The sequence below is a fragment of the Ursus americanus genome, chromosome 24 (assembly GCF_024610735.1).
Source record: "Ursus americanus isolate L20-20 chromosome 24, mUrsAme1.1.p, whole genome shotgun sequence".
Lineage (NCBI taxonomy): Eukaryota > Metazoa > Chordata > Mammalia > Carnivora > Ursidae > Ursus > Ursus americanus.
Window position 1 is genome coordinate 42,142,544 of NC_142150.1, and position 17,399 is coordinate 42,159,942.

Consider the following 17,399-nt stretch of genomic DNA (forward strand, 5'->3'; position numbering starts at 1 on the left):
TGTGAGAACAGAAATCTAGGATTAATGTCAGAGGTGTATAGTATTATACTCTTATTGTTAAACTTTTTTCCCCTTGCTAGAAGTGGATGCATTTGTGAGAGAAAAAGTAGAACTAGAATGGAAACAGATAATGCTTTTAAAATGTGAGGTCCTAATTTAGAACAACTGTACCTCCAAATCCAAAGTCATTTTGTTTACTTTGGATCCATTTCAGTGATATCTTAAGTTTTGTCCTTTTGATCTTGGTTACTACCCTGGAACAAAGCAACCTAGGCCTGTCTCTTGAAGAGATTGTACCTAACTGTACTTCTTAGGACTGTAGAGGCCAGACAGCTAGGGGCAAGTAAGGGACTTCCTAGGTAACAAACCGAATGCCCCTCTTCTCTCTCAGTCCTGGATGGTTCTGGACGCTACAGTCAAACCCCCAGGAAGCTCTAATGCCATTTCAGCAAGTGAAGGACAAAAAAAGATCTACTTCCTTAGGGCCTCTAGAATTGCCCAAGTGGTCACGTTCTATAAGCTAGGAGAATTGCTTGCTGCTCTTCTACCTGTTGGCCTTAACTTTGTACCTGTTTATCAGTTGAGGGAGACGACTGGGTCATGTCAATGGCTGTTAACAGACTCAAGTTTTTTAACTCACAGGTCTTCTGGCTCATCCCCCCTACAGCCCACAACCTGGAGCTGTACGAGAATTGGCTGCTGTCAGGGAAACAGGGAGACATCTTTCTGGGTGACCGGGTGTCAGATTGCCAGCGCATTGAGCTCAAGCAGGGCTATACCTTCGTCATTCCCTCAGGTAAGCAAGATGGGGAAAAAATGGGTTGTTTAGACACTTCTTTTCTTTAAAAAAAAGGAATTGATGGATTACCACCAAGAATGGTTATGATTGGGTGAGCAGAAAACAGTAGTGTCCTTTCCTGTCATTGTGGAGTATCAGATGCTAAGAATTTGGATTTTTAAAAAAGGCACTGATTTTCCACTAAAAGCAGAATTGCCAGTGGTGGGGTGCCTGCGGGGCTCAGTCGGTTAAGCAGCTGCCTTTGGCTCAGGACATGATCCCAGGGTCCTGGGATCTAGCCCTGCATCGGGTTCCCTGCTCAGCAAGGAGCATGCTTCTCCCTCTCCCTGCTCGTGCTCTCCCTACTCATGCTCTCTCTCTCGCTCTGCGCATTCTCGCTCTCAAATAAATAAAATCTTAAAAAAAAAAAAAAAAAGGAGTGCCAGTGGGGGCTTTTCAGATTTACTCATTTGGGTACCACATTAGCTCTAGGTAATCAGAATCTCTAAGGATAAGACCTGGTCAGCAGGTGATATCTAACCTCCAGATAAGAGCTTCCTATTCTAAGGGATGGCTGCAAGGAGGGTAGAAATTAACGATATTTTTTATCACGTCACTAGTTATAAAGTAAGTAGTTAGAGCACAGATTTTGGAGTCAGAGATATGTATTAGAATTCTGTGTGTTTACTTGCTAATACCATGTTGGTCAAATATTTAAATCTCGGTTGCATTTTGTTGTGAGGGGTAAATTGAAATACATGGAAACTCCTTGTGCCGCACCTTCACAATAGATGCTCCCATAAGTAGAAGCAGCGTTTGTTAAACTTGCTGTATGCTGAACACTTTACATGCATTTTCTGATTTAATGCTTACTAACAACCATATAAAGTTTAATTTTTATAGAGGATATTGGTTTTATAGAGGATATTGAGGCTGCAAGAGATTAAATAACTTGACCAACCACTAAGTGGCAGAATCAGAGTAAAATGTGTGATTCTATGAGTCTTTTACTAGTTCTCTGAGAGAGCCGTATTATAACATGCTTAAGCCACTCCCTTTCTTCTAGGCTGGATTCATGCTGTGTATACTCCTACAGACACATTAGTCTTTGGAGGCAATTTTTTGCATAGCTTCAATATCCCCATGCAGTTAAAAATATACAACATTGAAGATCGGACACGGGTAAGTAATTCTGCATAACAACTGGATGTGCAAGAGATTATCTCCATTTAAGACAGATGTTATAAGAGATTCATTCATTGGTAGTTATCTCAAAACTTCAGTTTTTCTCTGAGTTAAAATGCAGTGTTCACATTTCGGGGACACTGAGAAAGCTTTAATGAGATCTACGTGCTTGGTTTGGGGGGCTCTAATTGGTATCTTGGATTTTTATAGGGCTTGAGATGGACATTTGGTAATCGATGTTTTCAATTTTTATGCTCTTAAAATAATTCGATATAATGAGATTTATCAACTCAGGACTCACAACTTTGAATTCGTGTATCTTTCTTTACACCAGTTACTATCCACCACCCAAACTGTTGTACTTGAATAAATCAGCGTGCATACTGCTTTTCCCAGCTGGGGTTCCTTGAGAGAATGAAGTCCTTTAGAGAATGATTTATACATCTTTTTTCCTGGTTTTCTCTGGGAGGGTATGTAGCTGATACCGTTCTAGATACATAGGGAAAAGAGTTAGTTCCTTACAATGCAGTGGATGCCCTGGCAAGAATTGACAGACTTTTTATGTAGAGGATCAGATAGTGAATATTTTAGGCTTTGTGGGCCATACAGTATCTGCTGCAAGTACTTAACTGCCTTGTAGAACGAAATACTGAAACGAATGAGTATGGCTCAAATAAAATAAAAATTTTATTTATGGACACTGAAATTTGAATTTCATATAGTTTTCCCATATAACAAAATGCTCTGATTTTAGTTGTTTTTTTTTTTCTCCCAGATATTTAAAAATGTAAAAAACCCTCTTAGCTAACAGGCGTTACAGAAATGTGCAGCAGACCAAATCCACTCGCTGCTGTTTGCTGGCCAACCCATGTCTTAGGAAAACAGGGCTTTATTCTTTAGCAGAACTCAAGTCTGTAGGGGCTGACTTATGTATGATTAAGGTATAGATGGTATTGACCTTAAACAGCATTTAGAGTATAGAGTCTTTAGAGCGTATCTGATGTTCCCATCTTGCTCTCAAGTAGTTCAGCAGAATAATAACAACAGTGTATATGAATAGAGATTAGCAAAGGTGGGGAAATGTTAATAGCTTGTGAATCTCGAATAATGCTGTAGGTGGTGTTTGGTACTGCGCTTTAAACTTTTTGGTGGATTTGAAAGTTTTCAAAGTTAAATTTTAAAAATCGCCATTAGGGGGTGCCTGGGTGGCTCACTCTGTTGAGCATCTGTCTTCAGCTCAGGTCATGATCCTGGGGTCCTGGGATCCATCCCCTCCTCGGGCTCCCTGCTCAGAGGAGAGCCTGCTTCTGGCACTCCCCCTACTCTTGCTCTCTCTCTCTCAAATAAATAAATAAAATCGTTAAAAAAAAGAAGAAGGAAGGAAGAAGATGCTGTGCTCATGACCTGAGCCGGAACCAAGAGTTGGACACTTAACCGACTGCGCCACCCAGGTGCCCCTGGAGTGCTTTTAAAATAAATTTTATAGGAGTTCCTGGGTAGCTCATTCAGTTGAGTCTGTGCCTTCAGCTCAGGTTACGATCTCAGGGTCCTGGGATTGAGCCTCCAATCTGCTTCTCCTTCTCACACATGCCCTTGCGCTCTCTCTCAAATAAATAAAATCTTTTTTAAAAAAATGTATTTCTGCTTGTTTGTTAAGAGTAATGAAACTACAACAAAATAGTAGTAAGTTTGAAATTGTAATAATAATAAAAAGTTAAAACGTTTCAAAAGAGAAAAATTATGTAATTTCATGGTAAAGTACTCTTACTTAACTCCAAATCATTCTGAGGTAATACCACCTACCAACTGTAAGATTCAATCTGAAAATTAGGTTTTAGAACGTATTTCCCCTTTTTGGATAAAACTATTATGCCTATGAGTTATGACTTAATTGATAAATTGCTCAGTTTGAAGGAAGAAAGGGAGAATGTATATATAATGACATAGGTGAAATGAGTTACTTTATCTTTGCTCGAAGTTTCTTGCAGACTGTTAAACTTACAATAACTGATCTCGAGGGACACCTGGGTGGTGGCTCAGTTGGTTAAGCGTCTGCCTTCAGCTCAGGTCATGATCCCAGGGTCTTGGGATTGAGTCTCGTATCAGGCTCTTTGCTTGGCAGGGAGCCTGCTTCTTCCTCTGCCTGCTCTGCCTGCCCCTCTGTCTGCTCTGCCTGCCGCTCCCCTTGCTTGTGCTCTCTCTATCTCTCTCCCTATCCAACAAATAGATATATTTTTAAAAATTTAATAAAAATAATAAATAAATAACTGATCTTGATTTAACTAATATTCCTGGACTTTGTCAAAAAATGTCAAATTTCTGGGGCGCCTGGGTAGCGCAGTCGTTAAGCGTCTGCCTTTGGCTCAGGGCGTGATCCTGGCGTTCCCGGATCGAGTCCCACATCAGGCTCCTCCGCTGGGAGCCTGCTTCTTCCTCTCCCTCTCCCCTGCTGTGTTCCCTCTCTCACTGGCTGTCACATAAATAAATAAAATCTTTAAAAAAAAAAAAAAAGTCAAATTTCAGTCTAACCACCATATTCCATTTTCTTAATTCTTTCATTCTAAATAAGGAACTCCTCTGTGTTTCTGTAAAATTTCACTGAGTCCCCTGCATATGTACACACAGTGATTTTTTAAAATTATTATTATTATTGCTTTCTACATCAACCCTCTATGTGCCAATACCAATCTGGCATCCATTTAATATGTTACTTTACAAAAGTAAAGTGTGTTGTGAATTTAAGACAATGGTTTTGGTTTCTTTTGCCATGCTAGTGTGGAACTACCATACTATTTAAACTTGAGTGTTGGTGATTATTCTACTGATAGCACTTAAAAGCTCAATAATTTGTAAGGAGGATTTAAAAAATCCCCCCCCCATCAAAAAATTCTAACCCAGTCTTAGAAATTTATATGCTCTGTGGTGTCTGGCAACATAGATGAAATATAAGGAGGCAAGTTGGGTGGGTGTGTGGTATCTTGGCTGTTATTAATGCAGTCTGAAGAGTCCCAAGTAAAAAATCAAAAGTTTGATGCCCTATTTTTTTTTTATTTTATTTATTTTTTACTGCCAATATTACTCAGCTCTCAACAGAGTCCCAAAGGGCATTAGAATTTTGGCTTGTCCTGACCTTTTAGTAAAGACCCTTCCAGAAAAGTGTTAATATGCATAAAAGGTGAGAGAGGACTGTATATTATATTTAATTTGGGGGGACCTAGTATCTATTAATTGTTGTGGTTCCCCCCACACATCTACCAAAAGTAAATTAATTTGATCCTTTTAAAAATAAACTTCTATTTATATATTTTTAAGTAGGCTCTAGGCCCAATGTGGGGCTTGAACTCCTGACCCTGAGATCAAGAATTGCATGTTCTACCTACTGAGCCAGTCAGGCACCCCTAATTTGACTTTTTTTTTTTTTAAAGATTTTATTTATTTATTCGACAGAGATAGAGACAGCCAGCGAGAGAGGGAACACAAGCAGGGGGAGTGGGAGAGGAAGAAGCAGGCTCCCAGCAGAGGAGCCTGATGTGGGGCTCGATCCCAGAACACTGGGATCACGCCCTGAGCTGAAGGCAGACGCTTAATGACTGAGCCACCCAGGCGCCCCTAATTTGACTTTTAAAATAAAGGAGGAAAGACCTCTTTTAGTTGTTAAAACTGTAGTCACTTAAGATACCCAGATTCAGAGCCTAGCTCCTCTGAATTGGAAATCTAATGAAAAGTGCACGCCTCTCCTGCCTCGCAGTGAGGAAGGTAATCTCATTCCACAGTCATGCTCTGTGACCTGGTGAAGGGTTTTGAAAAGGGCCTTCTATCCAGATCTCCTTGATTCAGGAATACTACCTGACATGGAGCTTTGAAAAGGAGATGAAAACGTTCTCAGTTGCATATTCAAAACAATCTTAAAAGTATTGTTGGACTTCTCCTTTTGAAAGCTGTCGTCTCTAAAAGAAGACAACAAAATATATATAGGATACTCCCCATTGTTGGTTCTCCTCACTGATTCATCCATGCTGATTTGCCTTTGTTTCGACTGTGCTAGATCTGAAGGGCAGTGCTTCTTGTTTTTATTCAGCTGGAATGATTTCATGCTGCTTCTAGAGAGAATGAAAGGAACTAAAGGCAGTGGCTGATTAGGCCACGTGGAGCAGCAGTCTAATTTGTGGATCTGCAGTTGGGGCAGACTGCAGAGAGCACCGTACAGACCAGCTGAGAGCTGATGGTGGGAAAGTATGCAGTCTTGTGTCCTAGACTAGATGTAGCTTGAGAGCGAGTCTCTCTAATCGTACTTTCCTATAGGTAGGGACATAATAAAAGCATTTAACTTCATCTCATGTCCTGTTGTCCATTAGATTCTTTGTCCCATGGCTTTCTCATTCAGGTTAAAACTATAGTAAAGGTAGGACTGCTTGGCAGGCCTTTGTATCCTAAGACCGCTGAAACAATTTTCTCAAGTGTATTGTGTCTTATTCTAACACTTTACTCTCTGTCCCAAAACTTACTTTTTGATGCTTTCCCAAGATGCCTTCTTGGTGGTTTTGAAATACCTTTTAATTGTAGTGTTTGTTTCCCAAGACCAACAGTTTTTAGGTTGACAGATCCACTTAGGTTCGTTCCAAATGCCACCCTAGATGTTGACTGGAGAGTGTTTTTCCTGGGCTAATTTTTGCAGTGATTCAGTTTGTCTTACTCGCTTTGCTTGAAAATTGTTATGAGCTTGTTTTTCTCATTATTTTTTCCCGTGTAGGTTCCAAATAAGTTCCGTTATCCATTCTACTATGAGATGTGTTGGTACGTGTTGGAGCGCTATGTGTACTGCATAACAAACCGCTCCCACCTAACTAAGGAATTTCAGAAAGAGTCCCTCAGTATGGGTAAGTGTCTGCACGAACATGAATTTACCTACTTGGAACTACCAAATTCATTCATTGGAGTCGAACACTGGTTACAGCTGATCTCCTACCCAGACATGAGTTACTAGGCAAAATGAAATATCTCTTTGTTTGAATTGTTAATACTTAGCTCTTTAAGAAACATGATCACGTGTCTACTATGTTTTATTATATAAAGAATGATCTTTGGAACAATAAAAACTAAACAGTGTCATGCTAACTCTTAGTGTATTTCAGGCACTTTACTAAGCAGTTTATATACATTAAGTTCTAGTTATTACCTGTGAGGTGGGTGGTATTATCCTCATTTTACAAATGGTGACATTTAGTTTCAAGGAGATTAAAAAACTTGTCCGTGATCTTATAGTTAATAGATGTGAAAGCTACAGTATGAATCAAGTTGGTAAGACTCTAAAATCTATATCCTTAACCTCTATGCTTTAATGTTTCCCTAATTTATATCAAGAGAAGTCTTTTATTGGATGGCAAGATACTTTTAGTTACACATTTTTAGGTCGTTTCATGCCCTAAGGTGTGGAGGAGCCAACACTGTAATATCCTATGGTCACGTCTTTCCCAGAATCTTCAATCTAAGCCAGATATTTTTTTCTTCAGCATTGTCCTTTGAGCATAGTTTATATTCTTGTTCGAAAATAAAAAATGGCGCCTGGGTGGCTCAACCATTAAGCTTCTGCCTTCGGCTCAGGTCATGATCCCAGGGTCCTGGGATGGAACCCCGCATCAGGCTCCCTGTTCAGCAGGAAGCCTGCTTCTCCCTCTCCCACTCCCCTTGCTGTGTGCCCTCTCTTGCTGTCTCTCTCTGTCAAATAAATAAAATCTTTTTAAAAAAAGAAAAAATGATCACCCAGTACATGAAAGCAGGATACAGAATTGTATATGCAGCATAATCCCAGTGCAATCATAGTCATGTACAGAAGAAGATGGAGGGGCGCCTGGGTGGCTCAATCAGTTAAGCATCTGCCTTCGGATCAGGTTGTAACCTCAGGGTCCTGGGATCCAGCCCCGTATCAGGCTCCGAGCAGGGAGCCTGCTTCTCCCTCTCCCTCTGCCTCTCCTCCCACTCGTGCCCACTTTCTCTCAAATAAATGAATAGAATCTTTAAAAAGAAAAAAAAAGATGGAAAATATATCCGCTGTTGAGTTGTTATCCAGGAGTGGAGGGATAAGGGATGACTGACTTCTTTGCACCATCCTACATTTTCTAAATTATTAATAGTAAACATATTACTTGTTTTCCCATTTGGATTGGTTAATTTAAGTTTTTATTCAAATTCCAGTTAGTTAACATGCAGTGTAATATTAGTGTCAGGTGGACAATATAGTGCTTCAGCTCTTCCATGCAGCACCTGGGGCTCATCACAACAAGTACAGTTCTTAATTCACATCACCTATTTCACCCATACCCCCACTCACCACCCCTCTGGTAACCATCAGTTTGTTCTGTACAGTTAAGAGTCTGTTTTTTTTTTTTTTTTTAAAGATTTTATTTTTTTATTTGACAGAGAGAGACAGCCAGCGAGAGAAGGAACACAAGCAGGGGGAGTGGGAGAGGAAGAAGCAGGCTCATAGCAGAGGAGCCCTGTGTGGGCCTTGATCCCATAACGCCGGGATCACGCCCTGAGCGGAAGGCAGACGCTCAACCGCTGTGCCACCCAGGCGCCCCCAAGAGTCTGTTTCTTGTATTACTTTCATAATAAAAGACCAGTGAACATTTAACAATTTTTCTGTCATTAGAACTGTTATTTTGACTATCAGATCTTTTAAAAAATACTTTGTTTTGTTGGCCATATTGATAGGCTTTCAATTCCAAAGTTTAATTTTATGACCAGAACTTTTAACAAAACTATATGTGCTTCGGGGTGCCTGGATGGCTCAGTCGTTAAGCATCTGCCTTCGGCTCAGGGCGTGATCCTGGCGTTCTGGGATCAAACCCCACGTCAGGTTCCTCCGCTGGGAGCCTGCTTCTTCCTCTCCCACTTCCCCTGCTTGTGTTCCCTCTCTCGCTGGCTGTCTCTCTCTCTGTCAAATAAATAAATAAAATCTTTAAAAAAAAAAAAAAAAAACTATGTGTGCTTCATACTCTCTGCTTTTTAAAAAGTTAATGAAGGGGGGCACCTGGGTGGCGCAGTCGTTAAGCGTCTGCCTTCGGTTCAGGGCGTGATCCCAGCGTTCTGGGATCGAGCCCCACATCAGGCTCCTCCGCTAGGAGCCTGCTTCTCCCTCTTCCACTCCTCCTGCTTGTGTTCCCTCTCTCGCTGGCTGTCTCTGTCAAATAAATAAATAAAATCTTTTAAAAAAAGAAAAAAAAGTTAATGAAGGGGAGGTGCCTGGGTGGCTCAGTTGGTTAGGTGTCTGCCTCCAGCTCAGGTCATGATCCCAGAGTCCTGGGATTGAGCCCCACGTCATCGGGCTCTCTGCTCAGCGGGGAGCCTGCTTCTCCCTCTCCCTCTGCCTGCTGCTCCCCCTGCTTGTGCTCGCGCTCTCTCTCTGTCAAATAAATAAAATGAAATAAAAAGTTAATGAAATCATAACCCCAAATTTCAGTTTGTACTTTATAGCCATTTTCAGCTGACTTATTTCTAGCACACAGTTCACGGACCCTTCCCAATCTTTTGAAAAATCAATTAATTGATCATTACCTTAGTTGTTCTACTAACTCAGGATCCTATTCTTACCTGTAACTATGATTTTCAACAGTGAGCAAATAGGTTGGGATAAGGAGAGACCATTTTAAAATGTCACAGCTTTATCATTTATAACTTCAGGGTCCCTCCCATGCTGCCTGTTTCTCTTGTTGATCACACAGTCAAGTGGCATGTTCTTACTGTATTTTTTCTTCTTACTGGCAGACTTGGAATTAAATGGGTTGGAATCTGGAAATGGGGATGAAGAAGCAGTGGATCGAGAACCAAGGCGCCTGAGCAATAGGCGTTCTGTCCTCACTAGCCCTGTAGCCAATGGGGTTAACCTGGATTATGACGGACTGGGCAAAACCTGCCGAAGTCTTCCAAGTCTGAAGAAAACCTTGTCAGCGGACTCATCCTCTGACTCTAGCCGGGGCTCCCACAATGGCCAAGTGTGGGATCCCCAGTGCAGTCCCCGAAAGGACAGGAAGGTGCATCTGACCCATTTTGAGCTTGAAGGCCTCCGCTGTCTTGTAGATAAGTTGGAGTCTCTGCCACTGCACAAGAAATGTGTCCCCACAGGGATAGAAGATGAAGATGCTCTTATTGCTGATGTGAAGGTAAGGGTTGGTTATGTTGCATGATAGCCACTGATCTGGCGCGGACAGGCAGTTTCTCAGCTCTTAGGAAGTACAGGAATTCTGGATAATCTGGTTCATTGAGAAAGACGTTAATGTGTGTGTGTGTGTGTGTGCGCGCGCGCTGCACAGTGTTTATATTCTTAAAGTGAGGTTAAGTGCCTGCTGTGAAAATACTGACATTTTTTACATTAAGTTAGGACTTAAATTTAGTCCTAAAAACACAGATTTCAGATTCATTGTAAAAATAAAGGAGTGCCTAAGAAAGTATTAGTATCAGAAAATATTATTTAAACAAGTTATCCTTAGATAAAGAGGCCTGTTTCAGAATAAAAGTGGCCGATGACAATCTCTAGCAGTCTCACCCCAAGCAGATAAGAAAGAAGCTTTTGTATACTGGGTGATGTTGAGTAGGTTTCACATATTTAGTTTCATTTTTATCTTCTATTAAGATTTAAATTTTAAAAAACCATTGGGACAGCTTCTGAGAAGGTGTCAATTGTAAACATAATCTGTCCTGTGGCGCCTGGCTGGCTCAGTCAGTGGAGAATGCGACTCTTGATCTCAGGGTAGTGAGGTCAATCGCCACATTGGATACAGAAATTTAAAAAAACAAACAAACATAACATAACATAACTTATCCTATTGCTATATCATGTTTCTTCATATTATATATTTTTTTGCTTTTTCAAGAGGTCTCCCAGTATTAGTAATTTTCAGGGCCTGTCCCACCCTTCGTGTATTGGTCTCAAAGAAATGAGCTTATTTTCCAGATATCAGCTGTCTAAATTGGAAGAAGTTCTTTTAAGTCTTTCCTCACAAGTAGCCATTACCATGAACACCAAAAACTGTATAGCTGAAAATATCAATTTTCTTTTTAAATCATCATTTGGAGCTACGGTTTGGGTGCAGGGTATGGATATGTGAATTAGAAAGCCGGTTCGCAATTGGTGATAAGTGTTTATTTTCAAAACTTGTCATTTAGATTATTTTAAGCCACAGAAGAATTTATATTGAAAAATTTTATGTGACTCGAAGGAAGATGGGCTTAATATCTCAGCACGTCTGTTCCATCCAAAGTCACGTTTTGCCTTGGCCGCTTCTGCCAGCCACCTCAGGAAAGAATTCTCATGTCTGGGATAGGACCTGAACCTTTTTTTCTTCTGTTTTTTCTTTTTATGATAAACTTTTTAATTGTATCTTACTGTTTATGCGTCAGTGAAGAGGTAAAAAACTAAAGAGGGTAAAAAAGTATGGTACCTGGTGAGGCTGGTCCTCTCCACTAGTGATAGAAATGGGACAGTTGGTTTTATAGTTTGTTTTTGTAAGGCTTATTCTAGAAGAGACAGGTGGTATCACTGTGGCTTGTATTTAGGGAAGGAAATGACAAAGTTCCAGATAGGTGTGGTCTTATTTCTATAATGATTAATATGCCTCAAAGCAAACTTAACCATACTTTTCCAGACTCACAAACTAGATTCTAAATTCACTTAACACCCTAGAGTGAGCCAAGAACATTTAAATTTTTTCTTTTCCATTGTGATAGGACATATATGTTTATACTTTCTTGGGACTTTGTAGCATCTTTCCCTTTTTTCCTCAGAGGTTTCTTTATTATGTAATTATTCCATCATGGATACATGTAGGAAACATTAAATTAACTTGCCTATAGGATCCCTAAAAAGAAAGATTTCTAAGTTTATATCTCACTGACATTCTTTTGGTCTGCATATCTATATTTCTGAATCATGAAAAAGAATAAGGAATTTGATTCCATTGAATCCAGTTGTAGGAAGCCATATTATAATCCACTAGTCAGTTGTACAGGGTCAAGTGTCATGATGGAAATACAGAAACTCCCTTGACTAAAGTAGTTAAATAAAAACATTTGAGGAAGCAGAGTGGTAGGGGGGGAATGTAGAAAAATTTGGGTCTAAGCAGAATAAAAGGAGGCAGCAAGAAAGGAAATGAATTAAAAAGCTCTATAGAGAGGGTTCTTAGCATTATGAAAAGTGTCTTGAGAGAGCTTCCTTGTGTTTGTCAGGAATCATGAAAAACATGGCTGCCATCACAGGCTAAGAGAGAGTGGCATAGAGACCAGAGCATGAGGAAGGAGTGGCCACCAGGATGACAGTGTTTGATTATTCCTGCAGGGACTTGTCCACACCTTGTCTTGTTTGCCCGATACCATAGTTAAAATGCAGCTGATACCAGAAGACAACAGATTTTGATCCCAGCTCTGCAGTTAGTTTCACTTAAGATCAAATGGATTAATTATTCCTGCATTTGACCACTTATGTTTAATAGAGAGTTTAGAGCTTGAATACTTTGAGAATCTGAACATCACCCGAAAGAAAAGGAGCACTGGATTGGGTAGGTGCCATTACTGCACAACTGGAGACTGCAGTGCTAGAGAACTTGGTGCATGTAGCCTAGAAGCTTATGCTGCAGTGGAGGACAACAGCAAGCCCAGAGTTTACTCTTCCTGTAGAGAGAGGAATTGTTTCTTGTTGCAGCCGGTGTGGCTCTAATGAAGAACTAGCAGAAGAGATGAGAGCAGAATTGGTGAGATGAACGATCTGTAATTCTGTATCCCTGAAAAAAAAAACCGATTTTAGTGATGGGGGAAAGGGCTTTAAAGATTCTAAATGTTAAATTCCACATTGTTGAAAAAAGATCATGGAATATAAAATTGCAAGGGGATTAGATTTAAAAAAAAAAGGAGACATTAAAAAGCATTGACTTGTTGGTAAAGATCAGGGGAAAGTAATCAGTGTGTATTGTTTGGGAGGGTATGGTAACTTTGACTCCTGAAAGTGTACTAAAGGTAGAATGGAGTTCTCTCCTACTGTGAGATACTTTTGCATCTCTGAAATCAGGAAGTCTTGTGCTTGATAGATGTTTAAAGAGACAGAACCTAGAGCAGTGTGTATAGTACAATACCATTAATGCAAGAAAAAGTCTCTTTGTGTGTGCATTGCAGGAGTGCTAGAGAGAGACATGCCAACTGGTGACAGTGGGTCACAGCAATGTAGTAGGTGTCAGCTGGAAGACTTTGAGGTTTTAATCAGACTTTATTGTGGTGTTTGTATTTATTTTGGTCGGTCATAAAGGAGCTCTTAATATATGTACATAGGTAAAAAGTTTTTAATATATCAGTGTATTTGGCTGCCCAACTCAGTGAAACAAATTCAGTGTTGTATATTTACTCTTGGTTTCTCTAAGCTATTTTGATAAGCTTGGCAAACATGTGACTTTTGGTCAAGATACTAGATCTATGAAAGCCTATTTTCTCTTCTGTAAAATAACATCTACCTTAGTGGAGCTATTCTGAAAATTAATGATAATGTTAGTAGAGTACTTAATAAGCCATATCACTATTACATTAAACAAAATTAGATGTTGCAAATCTATGAAATTCATTTATTCCACTACTCTTGAATAATGCCTCCCTACTCTGTGCTGGGAACTAGGCTGAGTGTTGGAGTAAATATGCAAACATGATATGGGTCAAGCCCTCAAGGGGCTTACAAGTCAGTGGTGGAGGAGGTATTTAAATGGGCTGAGAAGTAAGTGCATTCTGGGTTTACAGGTACTATGCATGACGTAGAGTGCTGAGTGAACACTGAGTGTGGGTGGCTGGATTCTCTCCTGAGAGAAGGAGGTGCCAGTCTTATTAATTCAAAAGTTTAAGGGGCACTTGACAGGCTCTGTTAAAAGAGCATGTGACTCTTGATCTTGGGGTCATGAGTTCGTGCCCCGTTAGATGTAGAGATTCCTTAAATAAATAAGGGGCGCCCTGGTGGGTTAAGCATCTCGACTCTTGATCCCAGCTCTGGTCTTGATCTCAGGGTCATGAGTTCAGGCCCCACATTGAGCTCCATGCTGGGTGAGGAGGCTAGTTTAAAAATAAATAAATAAAAATAAAAAGTTAGGGGCACCCGGGTGGCTCAGTCAGTTAAACATCTGCCTTCAGCTCAGGTCATGATCTCAGAGTCTTGGGATCGAGCCCCGCCTCAGGCTCCCTGCTCAGCAAAGAACCTGCCTCTCCCTCTCCCTTTGCTGCTCCCCCTGCGTGTTCATGCGTGCACGTGCTCTCTCTCTCTCTCTGTCAAATGATTAAATAAAATCTTTAAATAAAATACAAATTTCAGGCTAGCTCTTAAAAACATATAAATAAAAAGTTAATAAACTTTCCTGTTATATGATAAAGATTGATTACCAACATTATATAAATGGCTCTCAATTTATAAATTCCAGAGCTCTTCTTTGTGGTGCAATAGGCTACTGCTGCTGCTCTGATCTGAGATTCTAACATTTTGTAACCGTGATCTAAAAATTTATAGTAGACTCCATCTCAGGAGTATGATGGAACTGAAAACAGAGTGTCATGGTTTCAGATAAATACAGATACTAATCACAAGTTTGCTTCACCTGACACTTTGGGGATGACTCTGATACTAGTTGAGAAGAACTGGTAGAGGAACACAGTATTAGATCTTAATCCATAAACTAGATTAGAGGGGAAAAAGGTAACGTCTATAAATAAAACTTCATTTGCTGTTTTGCTGTTATTTGTAATAATTCACACATTCTTAAAAGTGGAAAGTTTTATTTTGTTTACTTATACTTTTTTTTTTTTAAGTAAGCTCTCCACCCCCTATGGGACTCGAACTCACCACCCCAAGATTCTCATGCTCCATCAACTAAGCAGCCAGACACCCCTAAAAAGAAAGTTTTAAATAATTTAACAGCTGCAAAGCATATAAGGTTAGGTTAAAATACATATAATTCTTCAGTGTTTTTATTATATTCTTGTATTACATGTCATGTTCTTACTAATTCTGATCTTTGTTGCCTTTTATTCTAAATTAATAGAAAAAAATTGGCCTTGTTTAATTTGTGATTTGGAAACTTACTTGGGTGAGTTCCCTAGTATCTTATCTGGTTTTTGTCCTTTCCTGGTGACCTTTAGGGTTTTCACTTGCTACAACTTGATAATACATTTTTCTTAAGTATTCTTTATCATCCCTCTGGGTGAGATAGGACTAAGACCAAAACAAAGATTTTCCGAGAAGACCTCTCACATTATTAAGGAAAGTTTTTCAAACATAATAGGCTGATTGCACTTGGTCTTTGAGTCTTAAGATAAAGTGCAAACTAGAGGTTTAGGATTGGGATGATCATAGAAACTTTTTCAGGAAGAGCTCAGCGAAAAAGCACCGAACTCCCTCCTTTCCTAGGTAAACTACTGTAAAAATTAAAATGTTTAGCCCCTGGCAGCAAAGCCTAGGCCCCATAAAGCCTCTGACACTGCACCAGAAACTCACTGAAACGATTGTCCTGGAAATAAATAAGAATGTTTCCTAGCTAGGTTCTTAGTGGCCTGAGGTGTTTATTTCAAAGCAGCTTCTGTACTTCCTAAAAAAGCCAAGTTACATTTATGAGAGTCTAAAAATTACATAAATCTGGATCCAAAAATACAGTACACTGTAGCCTGAGAGAGTGCTTGTTCAGTCTGGGCTTCACCCTGACCGTGATCAGTGCCTGGAGAGTGCGTGACGCACATCACTCGAGGGGCTGTCAGAAGTGGCATGGTTGAGGTGTCTGACAAGATGCAGGGTTGCCTGCTTCATCCAGGGAACATTAAGAATGGGGCAGGCAAAACAAAGGACTGGAATAGGAAATGAATAGGAAACGTGCAGGAGTGCTCGTGGGGGTGGGGGCGAGTCCCACGCGACTAGTGGATGTGGAGTTGACAGACACAAATTCAGTGCCTCCTTGTTCTGGTTTCGAGGTGGGAGAGTGAAGCACCTGGACCTGAGATTGAGCCTTAGCTAGCTTGACTTGGTTATGATGAAACAGCTTAGAAGAGCTGCCTAGGCATTTCTGTTCCGATGGTGGAGTGCCCAGTCGCAACCAGAGGCAGGCATCTGTTGTAGAAGTAGTTGATACTAAACAGACATATGTATTGAATATCTCAATATTGGTTGAAATGTGTTGTTCCTGAAGGTTTTTCTGGAAACATGAATGCTCGTTCTGGATTCTGGGCTTGGGAGAGCAGCAGTGAGGGCAGGTGAAGCAGGCGGGTGTGCCTGGAGAAAGCGAACTCAGAGGAGCTCAGCTCCGGTGCCTGGCTCTTGGACAGGCTGAACTTCGGGCGATTTGCTGTTTGCCTGAAGAACAGGGGAGAGAAGAGTGGGGGGGGGTCATCGGGGAAAGAGTGCTGGCTGTAACAATAAGAGGTGACCCTGAGGGGAAGGGTGTGGACGGAGACAAGGACACTCACGGGCCCAGTTGCAGAATGGGTTAAAGCCTTTCCTTTTGCTGGCGCCTTCCGAAGTCGGCCAGAGGGAGCCCTCTGGGGCCGGCCTTGGGTTCTCCTATTGCAGTGGTGGTAGGAGGGAGGAGGCGGGGGGCGCGGCCCAGCTCGCCTCCTGGGCAGCCTTTCCTCCAATCACCAGGCCGACAGCCCTCGCCGAGCACACCCCCTCCCGACTCTGCAGCAGGACGGCTGGGCCCTCTGCCTGGCTCGCTCACTCGAGCTCAGCTCCCCCTCCTGCCATCTTCCGTTGCAAAGCATTTCTGGGAGCTGCATGTGGGTGACGCAGCAGCATTGTTCGCAGGCACAGGAAGCCGCGGCTGAGCTGAAGGGCTCGAGAAGGAGCTCAGACCACGACACGCTGCTCCCTCTGAGTAGCCTGAAGGGGTATAGCTGGACTGCCCTGCCTGATGTACTTTGGGAGATTCCAGAATTTTCAAGTAAATTGGGATTTTCCTAGAGGGAGAAAACCTAACTCCTTCAGCACAACTTCCAATAGAGAAAACAAAACAAAGACGCTGGGGAAACTTCAACCAAGAGCCTCGGCAGCTCCAGAGCGACGGGAAACGCAAGGTCAGGCGGGCGGGCGGCAAATCCTTTCTGACTCGGGTGTGTGTAACTGTAAGGACTTTGTCTCGGCGAAGAGGCAGAAGAACAGCCTGCCGGGCGAGTCCAGGACAATGCTCAGGTTACTTCGTGTTGCGTGAGCCATCGTTGCACTTGTTCCCTCTCCTGCTGGGATATGTTTTCGAATTGGGTCGCTTGGCTTTTGGGAATCCTTTTCCCTTCTCTGCCCAGACACCCGCTGTTCTCTTCCCCTTCCTGTGATATGTGGGGTGTGGGCTTGTGTTTGAATGTTCTCCCGAATGCCAGGAGCCTAGATAGGCGTCAGCCTTTCCGCACTCCACCCCCGCTCTCCGCTCCCCGTCCCAAACCC

At 41.5% G+C, this 17,399-nt stretch overlaps 1 protein-coding gene across 2 annotated transcripts in view; it reads left to right on the forward strand.

Annotated features, from left to right (window-relative positions):
• KDM2A (lysine demethylase 2A) overlaps positions 1-17,399 on the forward strand; it is a 106,575-nt gene that overhangs the window by 72,931 nt on the left and 16,245 nt on the right. For both annotated transcript variants that reach the window (XM_045775934.2, XM_045775933.2), the window contains 4 exons: positions 643-796; positions 1,845-1,960; positions 6,714-6,840; positions 9,728-10,122. In XM_045775934.2, coding sequence (XP_045631890.1) covers positions 643-796; positions 1,845-1,960; positions 6,714-6,840; positions 9,728-10,122 — 792 coding nt within the window. The remainder of the gene's footprint in view (positions 1-642; positions 797-1,844; positions 1,961-6,713; positions 6,841-9,727; positions 10,123-17,399) is intronic.